Source organism: Sander vitreus, chromosome 21 (assembly GCF_031162955.1).
Source record: "Sander vitreus isolate 19-12246 chromosome 21, sanVit1, whole genome shotgun sequence".
Classification (NCBI taxonomy): domain Eukaryota; kingdom Metazoa; phylum Chordata; class Actinopteri; order Perciformes; family Percidae; genus Sander; species Sander vitreus.
The window spans coordinates 12635024-12653163 of record NC_135875.1 but is presented as its reverse complement, the minus strand read 5'-3'; the positions used below and the strand labels follow the sequence as shown (position 1 = coordinate 12653163).

General features: G+C 39.3%; 1 protein-coding gene across 3 annotated transcripts in view; it reads right to left on the bottom strand.

Annotated features, from left to right (window-relative positions):
• nrg3b (neuregulin 3b) overlaps positions 1–18140 on the bottom strand; it is a 205493-nt gene that overhangs the window by 91424 nt on the left and 95929 nt on the right. For all 3 annotated transcript variants that reach the window (XM_078279775.1, XM_078279777.1, XM_078279776.1), the window contains one exon: positions 11238–11373. In XM_078279775.1, coding sequence (XP_078135901.1) covers positions 11238–11373 — 136 coding nt within the window. The remainder of the gene's footprint in view (positions 1–11237; positions 11374–18140) is intronic.

Below are 18140 nucleotides of genomic sequence, written 5' to 3'. Positions count from 1 at the left end.
TACAATTTTCACAAGTCCACAAGTCAAAAACAAACCAAGGACATACTGTACAATATATAATGATTTAGCAGCAAAAAGTAATTGAATTTCAGCTTGACTTTGAAAATGTAATGTAGTTTTTTTTATCATTTATGGGCACTTCTGCACCTTTCAAATACTGTAACAAGGATGTACAGTATTGCATGCCAATAAAATCAAAAAAGCAATATAATATAAGCTCCTAAAAACAAAAGATGATGAATAAAACAGTAATTCATAGACCAACGCCTTGTAAAAGTGTGAATTTTGATTGTCTGCGGGCATGGTGGGTTTTCTTGACAACATGTCTGTGCAACACTCATTATGTCTTGTAGCTTGAAAAACAAGGCAGTCTTTGTTAGCTGAATATGGACACACGTGATTCTTTCATCTGCAGTGTTTGTGACAAGCCTGCAGAATGTAAAAATATTATGCTGAAAGAACCAAGATGGAAGCATGGATGAAGAAATCAGTCATGTGGTTACAGCAGTGTGCATGTTATTAGTAGTAGGTATAGGAACAGTAATGATGTTTTACTTGCAGATGTTCTCAAGTAGAAATTACTCCTATATTAAGAGATACTCTTGCATTGCCAGACCTAAAGACACAACATTCCGGGATAGGAGAAAAACGTGCTCTGGTTTATTGGCATTTCTTTAAGCCAATCACAATCGTCTTGGGCGGCGCTAAGCGCTGGGCACAGGTACGGTGCCTCTACAAAATCACCTCGGGAAGGAACTTGTTTTAGTGAAACATGCACATAGGGAGGCAAGCTCTGGAATTAAAATGGTTGTCGAGTGTGATGAGAATTTTAATCCAAAAAAAAAAAAGATAAATATAATTTGATTGTCGGTTCTAGCTCGGAGGATTTTTTCCGAATCGAATAGAATGACAACACAAAAAGCGGAAGGTGAGGGACCTCCGGCCCAAATGAGGGACATCCGGCGGAACCTCCGGCAGCACCCGAACAATCCTGTAAATGAAACGTCGATATAGACTAATCAATAGTAAAACATATATACCGTCTTCTTGTTACTGGTCAGAAACGGAGGAGATGCAGTATAATTTGGGACACCAACATTTTCTTTCGATTTATTAACTTGAATTAGAAACTTTATGTGCCAACTCTACTCAGTTCCAAGGCAAGATGATTGGTCTGTCATGGGATGTTGCCAACAGGTAAGTCTGCTCCCACGTTTATAATTGTGTTGCTTTAACACAGGAGCTGGATGGGGTAGTGGGGGACATGGCCCATTGGCTTTAAGCCTGGGGAACGTCCTCCCTTGCAGGATGGATCATAGGAGTAGCGACAGCATTGTGGATTAGTGCAGCCTGTCAAGGTCTGACGGTGCAGTGACAATTTAATCGCTGAACAGGCTCCCCATAGAAAAAGGAATATGAGAAGAAGGAAAGCAGAAAGAGAAAGTTAAGAGGCTGTGGTCTTCATTTATATAATTCATTTTGTCATATCAGATTCTGTTAATACTGCTGTCAATGTCTCTTGTGTCCTGGGAAAAAGACAAACAGAGACACAAGCACTCTCAGCCTATCCTTAAGCTTAACCCTACAGCAAACTGCCAATAGAAATAGCTCTTTTCCTCTTTTTTTAATTCCTTTTGTGAGATTTCATTTGCTTCCTCATCAGGGTAGATGAACAGATGCTTATGAAATACTGGTTTTACTGGTTATCCATCTGCACAGATGGTTTTGAAGGAACAGACATAAAACAAAATGTTCATTTAAATACGATCCAATACCTTATGTCAGCATAGCTTTGGATGAAGCAATCAAATGTGCAAATTCTGTCATGAATTATTCACAACAGCAATTATTCATACTATTAGGTGGCAATCATTTTAATGTCTGATCAATCAGAATCAATGCACAAAATATATAGCATAATGTAGAAGTTTAGTTGTGGTGGAGCATTTAAATGTAACTGCCATAGCAGGCACACTAAAAGTGCGTCAACAACAATTTTTTTCTGCTTCTGGGCTCACACTAATGAGGGAAGAAGTTACCATGGTAATAGTAGACATGAGCTACCTTGAGCTCTGCCAGGCTTTTAATGCACACACACACACACACACACACACACACACACACACACACACAGAAGATAGTGTTTCATCCTCCATGCTGAGGAGAATAAAACCTACACCATTTAAAATGCACGGATACCTAAATGCATGGTTAAACATAAAGAAACCATAGGGCGAGACAGATTTCTTCTTCTACTGTACAATCATTAAAGGCTGCACCACATCTCTTTTGCTGGTTTAATAACTATCTCTGTTGTCATTAATAGGTGAGGATCTGCACTGACAGAAAAAGGCAGGACAATTCCATTAGCTTTGACTTTAACTAAAGCTATAATTAATGCCAAATTTGCACTGATAAAACTTTTCCATTTCATCAAAAGTAAACACCCTTTATCACAGGATCAGTAAATCCACATTTAAACCTTTCTATAATGCACTTTCAGACCGTCTTTCAATTTCAATTCCATGTACAGGCCACTAAATTCTTGATTCTGGCAATATCACCAGATATCAGAACAAAGGCATTCAAATATCCTACCAGCAGAAATTAAGATGAGAAAAATGTCTTAAAATGCATTCATATGTACCTGTATTCTCAGCTTTGTCTAGAATAGTAATTTAGAATTTTTATATTAGCATTATGGATTTACATATCCATCAGAATGAAAAATATTCAAACCCATTAATAATGAATTACTAGGTAATAGTACTGATACACATAGTGCAAGGTCCAATTCCTGTTTTGTTCTGCTTTAAGTGTCTCTTTGGCAAGGTGGCATCAAGCTGTTTCAACTATAAAGCTAACTTGCAGCAGCTTTGCATCATATGTGCCACACAGGCGAGCCTCTGTGTAGTGTAAGTATTATCAGTAAAGAAAGACCTTTTTTTCTACTGATTTCTGCAAGACAAATCATTTCCATTTAAGTAAAAAAAAAAGATTTTACAGCATGGAATGTTGCTGCAGAAAGAATATTGGTTTGATAAAACAGACGTTCTGTAGGTGAGTAGGTGTTCTTTATGGTGTACATAAAGAATGAAAAAGAGTATCCACGTCATGCAAATCCACATACAACGAACGAGAATTTGCATCTTTGCTGTATTGCATGCCCCGAGTAAAGCACGCAGCTTCTCAATGCCTGAATGTTAAATCCTTTGCAGTGTGCAACCAAAACACAACACAATGCTGCAGGTGGTGGCCAAAGCTGCAGTGCACCCTCATTTCGACTAAAATATTCTACAACATCCTCCAACCGTGGCTAACTGCATGCTTTTGGTTTGCTGAGCACATGTTGGACTGATATTGCTGAGCCTTCACATCAAAGTCAAAAACCTGCATCACTGAACAGGTCCAATATTTTTTAAACTGCAAGCCGCTAGAAATAATTGCATTGAAAAATGCAAAAAGAGTGTTACTTGGGCTGGGGCGTATCATCAATAAGGGCTGAGCTGAATGAAGGGCATCCATGCAGAATGATCAATTATAACACAGTTATATCCATAATATATTATCAGAGGCCATAAGGTCCTATTTTTTCTTGGGCTCTGGGAGGACTGGAGGTGGATGTGACTTCACTGAATTACACATTACACTCTCCTGTAATCCACAGGCCTCACATACAGAGCTAACCAATGCATTACTCTTTGCACCACCAATTAACCTCCTAACAACTCCACATAGAACTGAAATGAAACACACAAAACACACATATTGTGCTGATTTGGCTGCGCTTAGAGGTACAATACGGTTTGTGTCAGTAGCGATTATGCCGCACTGGAATTCTGGTGTTAATAATTACCATAATTCACCCTTGTAAGCTACTGCCTATCTATACAGATCAAATCAAAAGCACATGGTGCAAGGCACAGTCTTTTGCTAATTTCTTTCCCAAAGTATATAAATGAATACATGAACATATCCTTTTCAAACTTTTTGCAGGTGATATGTTGGACAATTTTAACTTGAATCCATCATCTGGGAAAAAAAAAAAAAAATTGTTTTTCATAACTAAATACACTTGTGGCTGTGTGTTGCTATTGTTATTCAACCCAGACCCATCAGCATGTACCGTTACGCATGGAGTGACAGTTGTTGAGCTAGCTGTATCCTCTATGGCACTGTCAGGTACTGGCAGGTCCATGCAACACCGGCACCGCCAGTGTGTCCCAGCAGTCTGCCGCAGGTTCTATTTGTCTCTTCACGTACTGAACTCTTACATTGGCTAAGAATTCTGGTAGGATCACAGGAACATGTGTTATCTCTTCCAATGTTAATTTAATTTAAGGTGCCGTACATTTGCCCGTGGTGATACTCTACCCCTGGCACAAGGACATACTAGCCCTTGGGGAGAAGCTTTCGCTGTGGGTTTTATTCCAGACTCACCATCACAAAACTGTCTAAGTGCTGTGGTGCTGAACATAAGAATAGGAAAACAGGTGACATGATTGGGTATGATAACCAACACTCTACCACACCTCCTGATAATGTATTCCTCCACCTTTGGCTTTTTCATATTTTCATAGAATATGTGCATTCTACTGTTGTGCGCTCAGTGAGTCTGACATTTCGGAGCCAAAGAAAAGCATGTCATCATCTTAGTCTCTGCTTTGCTATCAGAAGTGCACGTCAAAATCATGTTTCTCCTCCTCCTGAAGGCATATTTGATATCAATCTGCATCTACACACACCTAATATAACAGTTCTTCGCGATTTGCGCTGTGCTGTTGTCACAACTGATGTTTAACATTTCAAATTAGACCAGTTCTTTATTTTTTGATTCCTATGAAGTAACCAGACACTGCATTAACATAGCATTGCTTTTCAATAGGAACTTGACTCATACTGTACCAGTAATGGAGGACTTTGAGGACATGTACCAGTAATGGAGACTTTGAGGACATGTACCAGTAATGGAGACTTTGAGGACATGTACCAGTAATGGAGACTTTGAGGACATGTACCAGTAATGGAGACTTTGAGGACATGTACCAGTAATGGAGACTTTGAGGACATGTACCAGTAATGGAGACTTTGAGGACATGTACCAGTAATGGAGACTTTGAGGACAATGAAGGCAATACGTGTCATATAGTTAAATATTATAAACATTCGTACTTTCACTTTCACATCTACTAAATTATATTGTATTCACAAATCTGTGCATTTACAGGAAAGACTGAGTCAACTACATACATTTTTAAATGTAGAGACGTTTTAAATCACTTTTTATAAATTTGATGCATCTTCATATATGCACTGTACAAAATAATTGAACATATTCTAGTACATTTGGCATTTGCTGTGCCACTGAATCAAGTGTAATTGGTTTGATCTTTAAGTGATTACACTGCCATTTTCAACTTATGAAACAAATAAGTTTAAAAAATAAGTAAAAAATATTCGGCAGGGAAGTATTGGCTTGCCTTAAGAAAAAACATGATCGACAATGGAGTACTTTCTACTGCACGTTTTCGCTAGAGTGATAACTCTATACGTAATCCCCGATTACAGAAGACCTTTGGAATCTTGTCAATGTTTTGTATTTAGTGTATAAAAAGCAACAGCATTAATGTGAAAGTAGGTCCTAAACTCACATTTGCATGTTTATTTTGGGAGCCTTATTAGCATTGCCAAACATGAACATCCGGCAGGGAGGAGGAGAACGAAGGAAATGTTTCATAACAAAATAAATTGATTCCCAAGTTCAAAACTGTGTTTTAAAGATTGGTCTGACATCCTTACTTGTCTAATGTTGGAACACATCCAACCATCTATTATTCTCTTTGCACTTTGGCCTAAAGGAGAATATGACATCTAAGGAAGCGTTAATCTTTACTTTTCTGTATTTTAGAACTGCCGAAGACATCAGCAGTTATTGTCATGAGGATGCTGATCCGGTATTACTTGGAGGGATGATTGATCAATGGCAGTATCTCCACCCAAAACCTCAGTGTAATCATCAGTCTTGTGTTTCTTCAAGTAGCAAACTTTTCCCTGTTCGTTGTTTCCGTGGACAATATCTAGGTTTTATCAGCACACACAGCATCTCTGACAGGAAGAACTGAGAATAACCGTGTGTACAGGGTAGAATGAAGAGAGTAATGGCACAGCAGAAACCCTACTGCTATTTGCAGCTTCCAGCTCATTGTTTTGATCTGTAAATTACAGAGGAGGATTAGGGACACATGTGAAAAATGTATTTGAGTTCTGAGATTGAAGTCAGAATTCTGATTCTATTCTAAGAATTTAAGAACTGACTTTAATCTCAGAATTCTTACGTTTTTCTCAGAATTCTGACTTTAAACTCAGAACTCAAATATATTTTTTCATACGTGGCCCTAATCCTCTTCAGTAGTAAGTTCATACGGTTGAATCATTTTTTTTTTTTTTATAAAACCGTGGGCAACCATTTTCAGCAAAAAAAAACTCCTACAAGCTGACTGTACGCTACCTGCTCAGCATGAAATGGCGGAGATCAGAAGTAAACAAATGGCTGGCGAGGAAAGTCAAACATTCAGCAAGCCCAAAAGAGACAGATAGTATTATCAGGAGATGGTGGATGAAAAAACAAGAGGAAAAAGACGAGTGAATCATAGACTTGAATTCAACAGGTTGATAGAAAGAATGTGATGTTCATTTGGCAAATGTGTTAGTAGATAACTATTCACTAAGTAGTTAGAACTTGATACAGTATTAGTGTATCAGGAGAAAGTGCAACTAAAGGGTTTTGTGGATTTCTGGTGTCTATTTTACAAAGCCAGCTGGCCGGTCAAGTATACAAATGTAAACATCAGAGTAAACACAAGAGAAAAGGTGGAGAAGATGAGCTCAAACTAGCAAGACCATCTCTGCGGCCATCTCGTGACTACGAGTCGCTCCTCAGGATGGGGGAACCATTTTACCAATGTCCTGCTGACTCTGCTAGAAAGATCAAGACGTCAAGATTTTCAAATGTAAACATCAGCGTAAATAAAGAGGAAAAGGTGAGAACGGCTATCAGCTATGACCTATGGCTACGATCCCGACTACATGGACAAGCAAGACCATCTCTGTGTCCATCTCCATCTCTACATCAGAGGGGCCACCGAGACAGCGTGGAGGAATGGCACACTGAATGCGCCTTGACTTCTCTGCTGGCCATCCTGCTAGCCAGTGTGCAGGTATCGGACAGTGAGCTGACTAGCCTCTGTAGGTTTCCAGCGGGATGTCAGGAGCTGTGGTGTCCTTTTCACAGAGACTTAACATTAGCTGGATGGTAGAGTGCAGGGGGACTGCCCATTCCTCCGGACACCACATTGTTCCGACCTCTCAATAACCCAAAAATTCCCTTTGGTCCTACAGCCCACTATTCCGACGTCCCCCACTATGGACCCGCCCTATGAAGCAGCTTGATTGGTTGGGGTTAGGCATTTGACCTCGAGTGGTTAAGGTTAGGATAGCCGATTGGTCAGGGGATAGGAGCTGTACAAATGGGGTTACGTTACCTTGCGTAAGCATGGACACCTGGCCAATAAATGCTATTGAAGGGCGGGTCTTGGCATTGCCATTGTGGGATTCGTAATATCGCTGGTGGACGTCGGCCTATTGGGCTATAGGACCAAAGGGAATTTTTCAGGTTATTGAGAGGTCGGAACAATGGAGCGTCGGAGAAATGACATGGCACCAGAGTGCAGGTGCCATTCAACCGGGTGACTCTTTTTCTGTGTGCTGATCAGAGGCCGCATTCTGTTTTATAATTATTAATGCACAAGTTTAAGGAGCTGATGGGATGAAATTACACTTGGATCGATTGAGTAAATTAATTATATGTTTCTGACTTACTGCCTGGACTTCTCTCAGACAAAAAACACCCCTAACCTTCCAATGAAGTACTCACAAACCTGCAATCATTCTTTCACACAACATGCCCTCAGCTCAAGAGAAATTGGCAGACAGTGCCACTTGCTTAGGCCCTCCAATCTTTCCTGAGTCAACCAGTATGCAGTCATTCAACTGTAGCTAATTATAGCCTAGAGGGTAATTGCTACAAGTATTCAGGGTTTCTCGATGCTGTGGTCGCACAGGTAGAACATTCAAAATTGTTGTGCTGGCCACCGTAATATGACATATGACACATGACACACATTGAGGCTCCTTCCTATCATTGAATTATTCTTAGCTGCTCATTCATTCCATGAAATTATAAATCATTATGTTGATTGAGTGAGAGTATTAATACTTGAATCAGTATTGTTTTCTGCCATGCAAACTAATATAATTGTCCATTACCTAGTGTATTACAGGGGGGCCTGCTTTTGTTATTGAACTGGTGACGTGGAAACCCCACACCCCTGGGCTTGCCACACTAGTTACAACTAAAAATGTATGTGTTTCTCCATTTGTCAAACAAACATCTTTAAAAAAAAATTTATTCAAAAACTTTGCAAATATTTGTTTTACATACTACATTAAAGTGATCTGGTTAATTGTCTGAATCGTGTGACTGTTTTAATAATTAGTGAGTTTAAATTAAATGCACAATTTCTGTTTTTCAACTTTCTTTTGCTCAACATTTACTTTACTAAGGGACTGTTTGTTTTTTATTTGAGCGGCTACCGGAGGAGTTTTGGTGTCTTTAGTCAAAATAGACTTGACCCTGCCTTCGCCAGCGATATATTTTTCTATGACCCTCCAAAATAATTGGGAAAAAAGGCATGACCCTCTCCAACAATTTATTGATGCCTTTTGTACAGGTTTACGCTTGGCCAAGATGTACAGATAGCCATTGTTTTTTTACAACTATGACATACATGAGTCAACCTATGCCTTCTCATCTTACACATCACACTCCACTATTGTGGTGGAGTTTCATGAACCATTTCAGTAGATTTACTCACTAACATTGTTGTGGAAACACAATAAGCATGGAAACTAAATGTACACTTCCTGCATTACTGCATTACTTCAAATACTAAGTTACTCATCTAGTTAACTACTATTCACATGAAATAAAACAATAAAACATTGAGACCATTCAACAAAGCACACTGAGTAATAAACCCATATTGACAGCTGGCCCACCCAATCAGAAATTCAAAGTTAAGTGTGTAGGTGTGCAAAGTGCTGCAACAATCGCAAGGATTGCTGTTGTGGCCAAGAACTGGAAACTTTATACATTGTTCGTCTGCTATTTCATTACTAAATTCACTTCTGAGACTTTTTTATGCGAGAAATCAGCTATGTAGAGCTCAAATATGGGCCGTTTTATCAAAATTGATCGCTGGTTTGCCGCCTGGCCTGTCCACCTTCACAGACCTCGCTGTGAGCTGGCTGGAGCTCTATAGATAGGATTGGAGATGAGAAGTCAGTTAACTGACCTGTAACCGCGATCAGCGCTCACACGCTCCACTTAGCACCAACTGCAATGTTTAATTTTAAATGAATGTAGCCTACAGGCAGTCTGGCACACGTGGATTCTCAGTATTTTCCGTGGGTGCTTGAGCTCGAGGCAACGTGAAACCTTTCAGCTAGTCAGCTTCATTATATTCCAGCTCCATGTCAGTGACGATACTTTGGCAACAGGTGGCGCAGTTAGCTATAGGGTTGCATTCTCAAAGAAAGCAACTCCAAACTTGTGTTGCTGTCATGCTGTCATGAAAAGTATGCACCAACCAAGCCACTTTGAAATTTTGAAATAAAAAGACATGACCCTTCCCTATTTTTCTCCGGTGGTCCATTACATAAATACCGAACGGTCCCTAAGAAGCTTGACACATGCGTCATTTATAATGCAGCAGGGTTGTTTTTTTAGATTGAGATTTAGGCCCCTTGATTCCAGGTAGGTGTACTAATGAGCTGTTTTTCAATTCAGCACCATTCAGCACAAATGTTCCTTGAGAGAAAATATCTTATCATGTATTTTTAAAGTGATGCATGAGAGTAATTGCAGAGTTGAAGTGGATGGTGCATCGGGCCGCGAAGAGGAGCAAACATGCAGGAACATACTGTACAAAGAAGAGTGAAACTGAAGATCCAAGCAAGAACTTGCACTCGCTATTAGACGATGCATGTGTGCACATAAATTTGAAATGCACATACAACCGCATGCACATTAGTAATAAACGTGCTATCCTAGCGTACTGTTTCCTATGTCTGGTTTTTGCAGAAAACAAAAAACTAAAGCGTTCATTGGCAGAAACCACAAAAATTAAAGATAATATTACTTAATATGCTGCTCAAAAAACGATTGATAAGCATTATATTATACCATTTACTTTCTGTTTAAATATAGTCCCCCCTCTATTTTCTTCCTCCTGTAAATCTCTTTGTATTTTTTGTTTTGAGTGCTATATAAACAAAGTTTGTTTGCTTTCTATGACAATTATGAAGATACACAACCTGCTGGCAGATAAACGGTATTGGCTTGCTAATGCAGGCAAATAGATTGTCAAAGTCATTATTAAAAATCTGATTTGTGTCTTCAACACATTTATCTCAGTAATTAACAACATTTTAGTTATGCCCGCCACATTAAAGTCTGCTAAGGGTATATTTGGAGGAGTTACCTCTATTTATTCTGTTCAGGGTGTGAGTGACTGCCTGAGTGAAACTAAAGGAAAAAAGAAAATTGCAAAATCAAAGAAAATAAAAAACTCAGTAAGATCAAAGAAGGAGCAAAAGTCCCTTCTTTACACCTATCATTAAAATGCATCTTATACAGTACCAGAGAGAAAAAAGAATCTATCACTATTACAAGTTTTGTCAGACCAAATTAAAGACAGTTAGATCAAATTTGCTCCCCTTGTGCTTCCTACTTGGATCCGCACATAAAGACTTCTACCCATTTGTGTAGTTGAATTTTGTGAATCATCTACATCTAGTGTGGCCAAAGCATCTCTGATCCCTCGGTGAGGGGTTTGAGTGATTGTAGACATTTGGTGCATTTCAGGTGCATGTGCACAACAATTTTCCTCGTGTTTTATCACTCAAACAAGAGTCAGTCAGGCTGCGAGGAAAAAAGCAGCTTGAATGAAAATGACCCCAAGGTTAGTGATTGAAGGGGAAGGGCAAAGAGAGGAAACGTCAATGCTGAGAAAGAAACCAAATGCCACACACACACACACACACACACACACACACACACACACACACACACACACACACACACACACACACACACACACACACACACACACACTAACCTGCAGTGTCTGTGAACCCCAGCCACGGTTTCAATGATTGAACACTCTCCCTCATTTAGACAAAAGGCCAGGTCCTTGTCTTCCACACATGGCTTGAAGACCTCTGAACGTAGACTGGGAAGTGTGGGGGCCACTGCTATAAACAGAAAATAACAGAGATGACAGATTTAGTTACTACTGGAAAGAAAAGCTTTAACAAAAAAAAGTACATTTCTCATTTTCTCAACTTCTATTATAGCTAGTATGTACAGGAACATTTCTCATTTCTATAATTTCTTTGATGTGCCTCTGCACTTGGCATGCCGTTATGGTTCTAAAAGTTTAGCTTTTTCTTTTTTGTACTGAAATGACCTCTGGAAGAGAATACTTAATTATATATATATATATATATATATATATATATATATATATATATATATATATATATATATATATATATATATATATGTTGATTTCTGACACTCATTGGGCTAAAGGCAGGACAGCCCTAGGAAATGACTTTCTTAATAATAATATGATTCAATATTATTATTTTTGTTGTGTGTTTCAATGCTTTTGGTGTATTTGTTGCTTTTATTAGACATATGTACTGATCTGGTCTGTTTTGCTGTTTGTTTCAAATGAAGCAGTTTAACCACAATTCCTTAGTGAATTTCCTAGTCTGTTGCTTTAGTAAACACAGTTGGAAAACACAGAAATACATTACAGCTGTAGTGAGAAGTGAGATGATCATAAGTTACACTACACAGAGGAAGAACAGAGAGTGATGGGCTCTGGGATGAAGTTTTAATTCTCCTCTTCTAGTCTGACCCTGAGCCACTCTCACATAAAGAGCATGGTTGCCGTGTACAAGCACTGCAATGCAGGGTTCTCCACCCTGTGAAATATGCACAGCTGTCAGGCATGTGGTCAGAGCGACATATAAATATTGTGAGCTGGCATGTGCAACCACACGCTAGTGTATGCAGATATTCATTCTTGCACAAGTAGACACATGTATTGGCATATACAAACACACACACACACACACACACACACACACACACACACACACACACACACACACACATATACAATAACACAGAAATTATAACTCAGAAGCTCTCTCACTCCATCATGTAGCCAAGCATTGAAAATTGGATTGACTGGTATTACGCTCAATACCTTGCCAATACAATAAGATTACACATCTGATTCTGCTTTCATCCATTTACAGTATATAGCACACACAGACACTTCATTTAAATGCACACACACGCACACTCATATGCCATATTCTTGTTATTGTCACTGCATTCCTATTTCTATCATCCTTTCATGTGAGTCTGCCATATCTTTGTTGCCCAATCTGCTTTGTGCGACACACTTCTGCCGGCCAATGGTCTTTGTCAGCCGAAGCTCTTGTGACCAATCGTATGTGGAGGAATAAAAAGTCAGTAATCCGGTTGTTGGGCCCCAGTGTCCAGTTCAATCTATGTTTTGTTTACGGCCATTGATTGATAAATCCGGGGGCTCTTCATGTTAGGCCCAAGAGATGATAAGAGATCAAAGGGAACACAAAAAGAGATATGTGGTGTTCCTGGAACCAACCAAGACCCTTTTCTGTCAGAGTAAAAACTTTGGAAGCTATCTTTTAAACCACTTACTGCTGTGGCTCATATAATATCTTCAAAAGCATTTGGGGTCTCTTTATTTTGTTTATACGTCTATGTAGGGGAATGTTTTCAAAAGAAAAAAATACAGACAATACATACGTACATACGTTATGCATCTGTTGAACGTCTTGCTTTTCGATTGCTAGTTTGAATTCATCATTATACATCAGCCCCAAGAGTGTGATGCATATGAAAGTAGATTTTGAACCCAAGCTGACTTTTACTTTCTAGGCTTTAAAATCCACATTACATCTTGTATTATTAATTCCACAAATTCCCAGAGTGTAATGTTTAAAAGGTTATCTATTCCAAGACGCAACTTTAATAATAGAAAATAGAACACAACGTCCCCCTGTGGTGAGCATGTCTCCGGTAATAATTATCATGGCGTTTAAAGACCCTCGTATGTATTATTCAAACAGCGGCAGTGATCACATGTGAAGGAAAGCATGTTTGATATACAAAAACAACACCTGCTATGTTAGGTCAGTTTAGGTCTAAGCACACAAGGCAGAGCTTTTGTGACAAAAGAGGAAATTGATTTTGTGCGGTAAGCCTAACCATTGATATATTTACATTACAAAAGCCAAGGTCAGGTAGATACCGGACACCCTTTTAGTACCTGCGTCGCAAGTAATCTTATCTGTGCTAAAACGTTTCAAAAACTTTATTTTTCTCCACTTGTCACCTCACCTAATCTTATTTCAAGGAACCAATGGAGAAGGCTTTTGCTGATCCACTATTACGGTTCTTTTCTGTATAAAAATCATTTCAGGTGCAGCAATAATTTCATTTGTCACATGTTGTTGACAGAACAGAAGGGTAGGATGTAAACCACACAAGGTCACTGTGACACTGCACTTTGGGAATCGATGATGATGTATGACGTGTCCGTATATTTCTTTCACGAGGGGCAAAGCTCCCACAAAACTCCATTGCACATTATAGCAGCACCTTTTGTATATTGGCTCTCTTTTCTTTCTTTTTTTTGTGTGTGCCAGTTTTCCAACCAGAGAGAGGGAGGCTGACATGAGTGGTTTTAAATTAAACATATTACATACTTTAAATGTGCAAAGGATTTCTAAAATAACTGATCTTCAAAATTCCCTGTGGTTTCTTACATTGCACCTATACATGTGAAAATAAATGCACACATTTCAGCATGCTCTGTATTTAAAATGGAATCAAAGGTGCTAAGTCTCTCACCTTTCATTCTCTAAAATAAAGCCTCTACTTTTCTTTACCAGGTACAAGGTCTACAAACAAACAGCTTCTAGTGATTACCTCTCAGAAATCTGCAAAAAAGATTTAGAAAAACGTCTTAAATCTTAAAGGATTACCTCCACTTTTATTTTTTAGCCCTGTTAGCCACACCAAGAAACAAGCCATCTTCAGATATGTTTGGCCTTGAGCAATTCAGGCTGTCAATTTCTTATGGGTTCCCGTTTCATCACTGTGACAAGCAAGAAATGGTACAAAATCTACAGCACAGCAATCCCAACCCGGGCACTTTTGAACAAGCACCTGTCAAACAAGATCCTGTTGAAATGCTATGTTCTTTAAATATTCCCTTGTAAGAAATAGAGCACGTTAATGAAGCAATTAGTCCACTTCTTGTCAGAGCAGAATGGAATTTCTATGTTTTGATGTGATATGTTCTGTGTTGTCATTTCTTGACTATTTAGGGACTGACTGATGAGTGTAAACCCAAGTAGTAGAACCAAGCAGTTGAACCAATTAAGCAGTGTTTTTAAGAGAAGACAGATTTTTCATCTTCGTTATGGAGGTAATAACAGATAAATGATGTGTCCCTTACACTTAGGTATTATTAAGACGTAGTGTTGTGACGAATTATGACAAACATACAAGTTGCCATCAGGGTCATTTGTCAACACTTTTAATGAAGCCTTTTTAGAATAAAGCCCTCGCAATGCAAGCCTCTAGCAAGCTATGCAACCCAGACTTTTAGGTAGCTGTGAAAAGAAAAACATGGTGGTAAATGTGCTAATAAATGGCAGCTGCAGTGGGAGCGTGATTCATCCCGGACTCTTTGAAATCATTTTCACGTCTCTCACTCTCCCCGCTGCACAAAGGCAATCCAGATTGCCGATTCCCCTGGTAACTTTCAAGGAATCTACTGGCTTGGGATCACAGATTCAGATGATGCTTGAGAGATCAGAGTTATCTGAGAGGAATACTGAGGATAGTACTCCTTCCTAGTCACTATGATTAAATTGCTTTCAATCAATATCTTTAAAAAGTCTGAATGCTTAAACTAAATATAGGATTTATTACATTTTCAAATGTAACTTTATTTGTAAGGAGGGGGGGCGAGAGACACTACATGCAGATCTGTTATTGTACCATGACATTACAAAAATTTAAACAAAATAAAGCCGGATGTAAAGCTGAATGCATGCTAATATTGCAGGAACTGAAAAAGACACATGGAACTCAGACGCATCAGGTTTTATATAGAAAACAAGGATAAAAAGTCACAGTACTACATGTTCTCCATGCATGCATACAGATACAGACAATCAAAGTGCACTAAAAGTCAGATATGCTGCACAGTGCAGTGTGGATCTGAGGATTTTTGTGGTAAACAATTTTCAACGTTTGCCTATTGCTATGGACTTTGATCATTTGGTGGTATGGAACAAGCTCCTTTTTGAACCATACAGTATTTATACCATTTTAACAAGACACAAATTCATAAAACAAGCATCAGTTTCAACACACACGCCTTGACATAGCCATGTAAGAAGAGGCTGTAACACTTTTTCTGGCAGGTAGGATTGTTACACATCACTTCTCTATGACCTGTGATTATCTTAAACAGAATAAATGGTGAGTTCTCCATTTGTAATGGTTTGTTACTGGTATTGTCAGCGGCATTTGTCACATCAGTGTCACCATAGGCGCCGATACTGTGGGTGCTCCGAGCACCCACGGAAAATACTGAGCACCCACGTGTGCCAGACTGCTAGTAGGCTACATTCATTTAAAATTAAACATTGCAGTTGGTGCTAAGTGGAGCGTCTGTCATAGTGTGATTGGTTATGTCAGTCCCCTGCTCCATATCCTATCCACCAATCACAGCGTCTCTCGGATGAAAACGCCTGTTTAGTGACCCCTCTCCGTGTCAGTTAAACTAAGATCATCTCCAATCCTATCTGTATTTGTGAGAAGTGGCGCTGTCCTGAGTTGAAAGATAGCCTACTTTACGGCTTTATTATTGAGTTAATAGGCGTGTGTGTTCGTGTCGGCCGCTGTCCATTTCTTAAGGTTCTGAAATGCAAACATTTTTTGACAATTTTTTTTTTAAAGGGCGTGCGCTTGTGAGCACCCACGGAGGAAAATATAAATCGGCGCCTATGAGTGTCACAGTCCCACTTTTACTTTTGAGCTCCAATGCTTGATTCCTTTCAACTGAAAACAGTGGTTATATTAGAGTTTTTTGCAGACTCAATTCAAATCCAAATCATGAAGTTGGAAAATAATTGTCCTTGTGCAGCTTACCTAATTGTCCTATAGAGGCCTCCATATTCTGTATATACTCTGCTGCACACATGCACTTACTGTAGACAGTGCATCACTGGCACAGACGACACAAGAGACAATTCCATTTATAACTGTAGCATTTGCTTTCTATGGCTTTCTTCTAATGTGCTCATTAGTGTTCTTGTGCTGAGCCTTTTCCCCCAGGAGACTGTGTTGGAGAGAGAACTGCCTGTGTTTACTGCAGCTCACATCAAAGAAGGCCTTTCTATGTATAAGAGAAGTGAAGTGAGAAGAGCCTGATGATTGCTTACCCATCATACATCGCATACACCATTTGGACAAAACCATATTCACAGAAATATACAATGTAGTAGTTATGGACAACACATTGGTTCTTCTGACAGTGCCAACTATCACAATGGTTTGGAAATTATATAGTGCTTACGATGAAAGTCATGCTTGATTGAGTGCCGACAACATGCAAAACCTGTATCCTAAAAAAAATGTGGCTAATTAACAAGAGTTTTGGCATTTTGTTAAAGGAACATATTGGGACTTTAGCTTATTCACCGTAACCCCCAGAGTTAGGCAAGTCGATACATACCCTTCTCATCTCCGTGCGCGTTGTAACTCTGTCTGACACCCCCAGCGCTAGCTAAGCCAAGCACAGATCCTGGAGGTAACCAGTTCCAATTAGCCTACTGCTCTGAATAAGTGTCAAAATAACGCCAACATGTTTCTGTTTACATGTTGTGATTTGTATAGGTGTACCCAGGGTGTACAAATAACAAGGTCACTATGCTTTTACTATCTTGTAATTGTTGACTCTATTACTCCAACTCTGAGCAAACTCCAGGCGAACTCTCTGCACCTCACCACGGGGCTTCAGGTGCTGCTAGCAAATCACTCCGCCCAAGTAGCAGAAGTAGCAGTGCTTCGCCTTTCTGAGAATATAGTTCCCAGTTTGTATACGGTTAGAAGACGGCTGTGTCTCATATGATCTTGTTATTTGTACACCCTGTGACTATACAAACTATCTATCCAACTATGGCCCAACCCATGGCAAAGAATACTATAAATGCTCTGTACTGTTTGTTATAGCTTCACAAAAAATGTCACGTTTCACACACACACACACACACACACACACACACACACACACACACACACACACACACAAACGTCACACACACAAACATGCACATGTCACACACACACAAACATGCACTCGTCACACACAGAAACATGCACATGTCACACACACACACAAACAAACACACACACGCCACACGCACAGAAACATGCACAGTTACTGTACTGCACTGTATGTCTTGCATGTTCATCAAGACGACAAGCCTTGGGAGACCTTCTGTCCCTGACATGACACAAACAAATAGTAGTTGACCTGTGGGACAGTTGGGACGCTGCCTGTATGCAGGGTTAAAGAGCACACGGCCTTGGTCGCCATGACAGTCCAGCGATAGGTATTCGATGTGACATTTGTCAAGGGTACTCTAGTTGTTCTTCACTCTAGTCCAATCCTAAAGACTGAAGCTGTGACATACAGTACTGTATGTATTGTACATTAATGGTATTATTAGGGGAAACATTTTGTACCTATGGGTATGCAGTTGCAAAGGTTTTGTAATGTTTGTTAAAATAAGTTATGTTTAAATCCATTTGTTCATTGCAGAAGAAGTAAATGGCAATGTTATATGGACTTGCATTTATAAAGTGCCTTTCT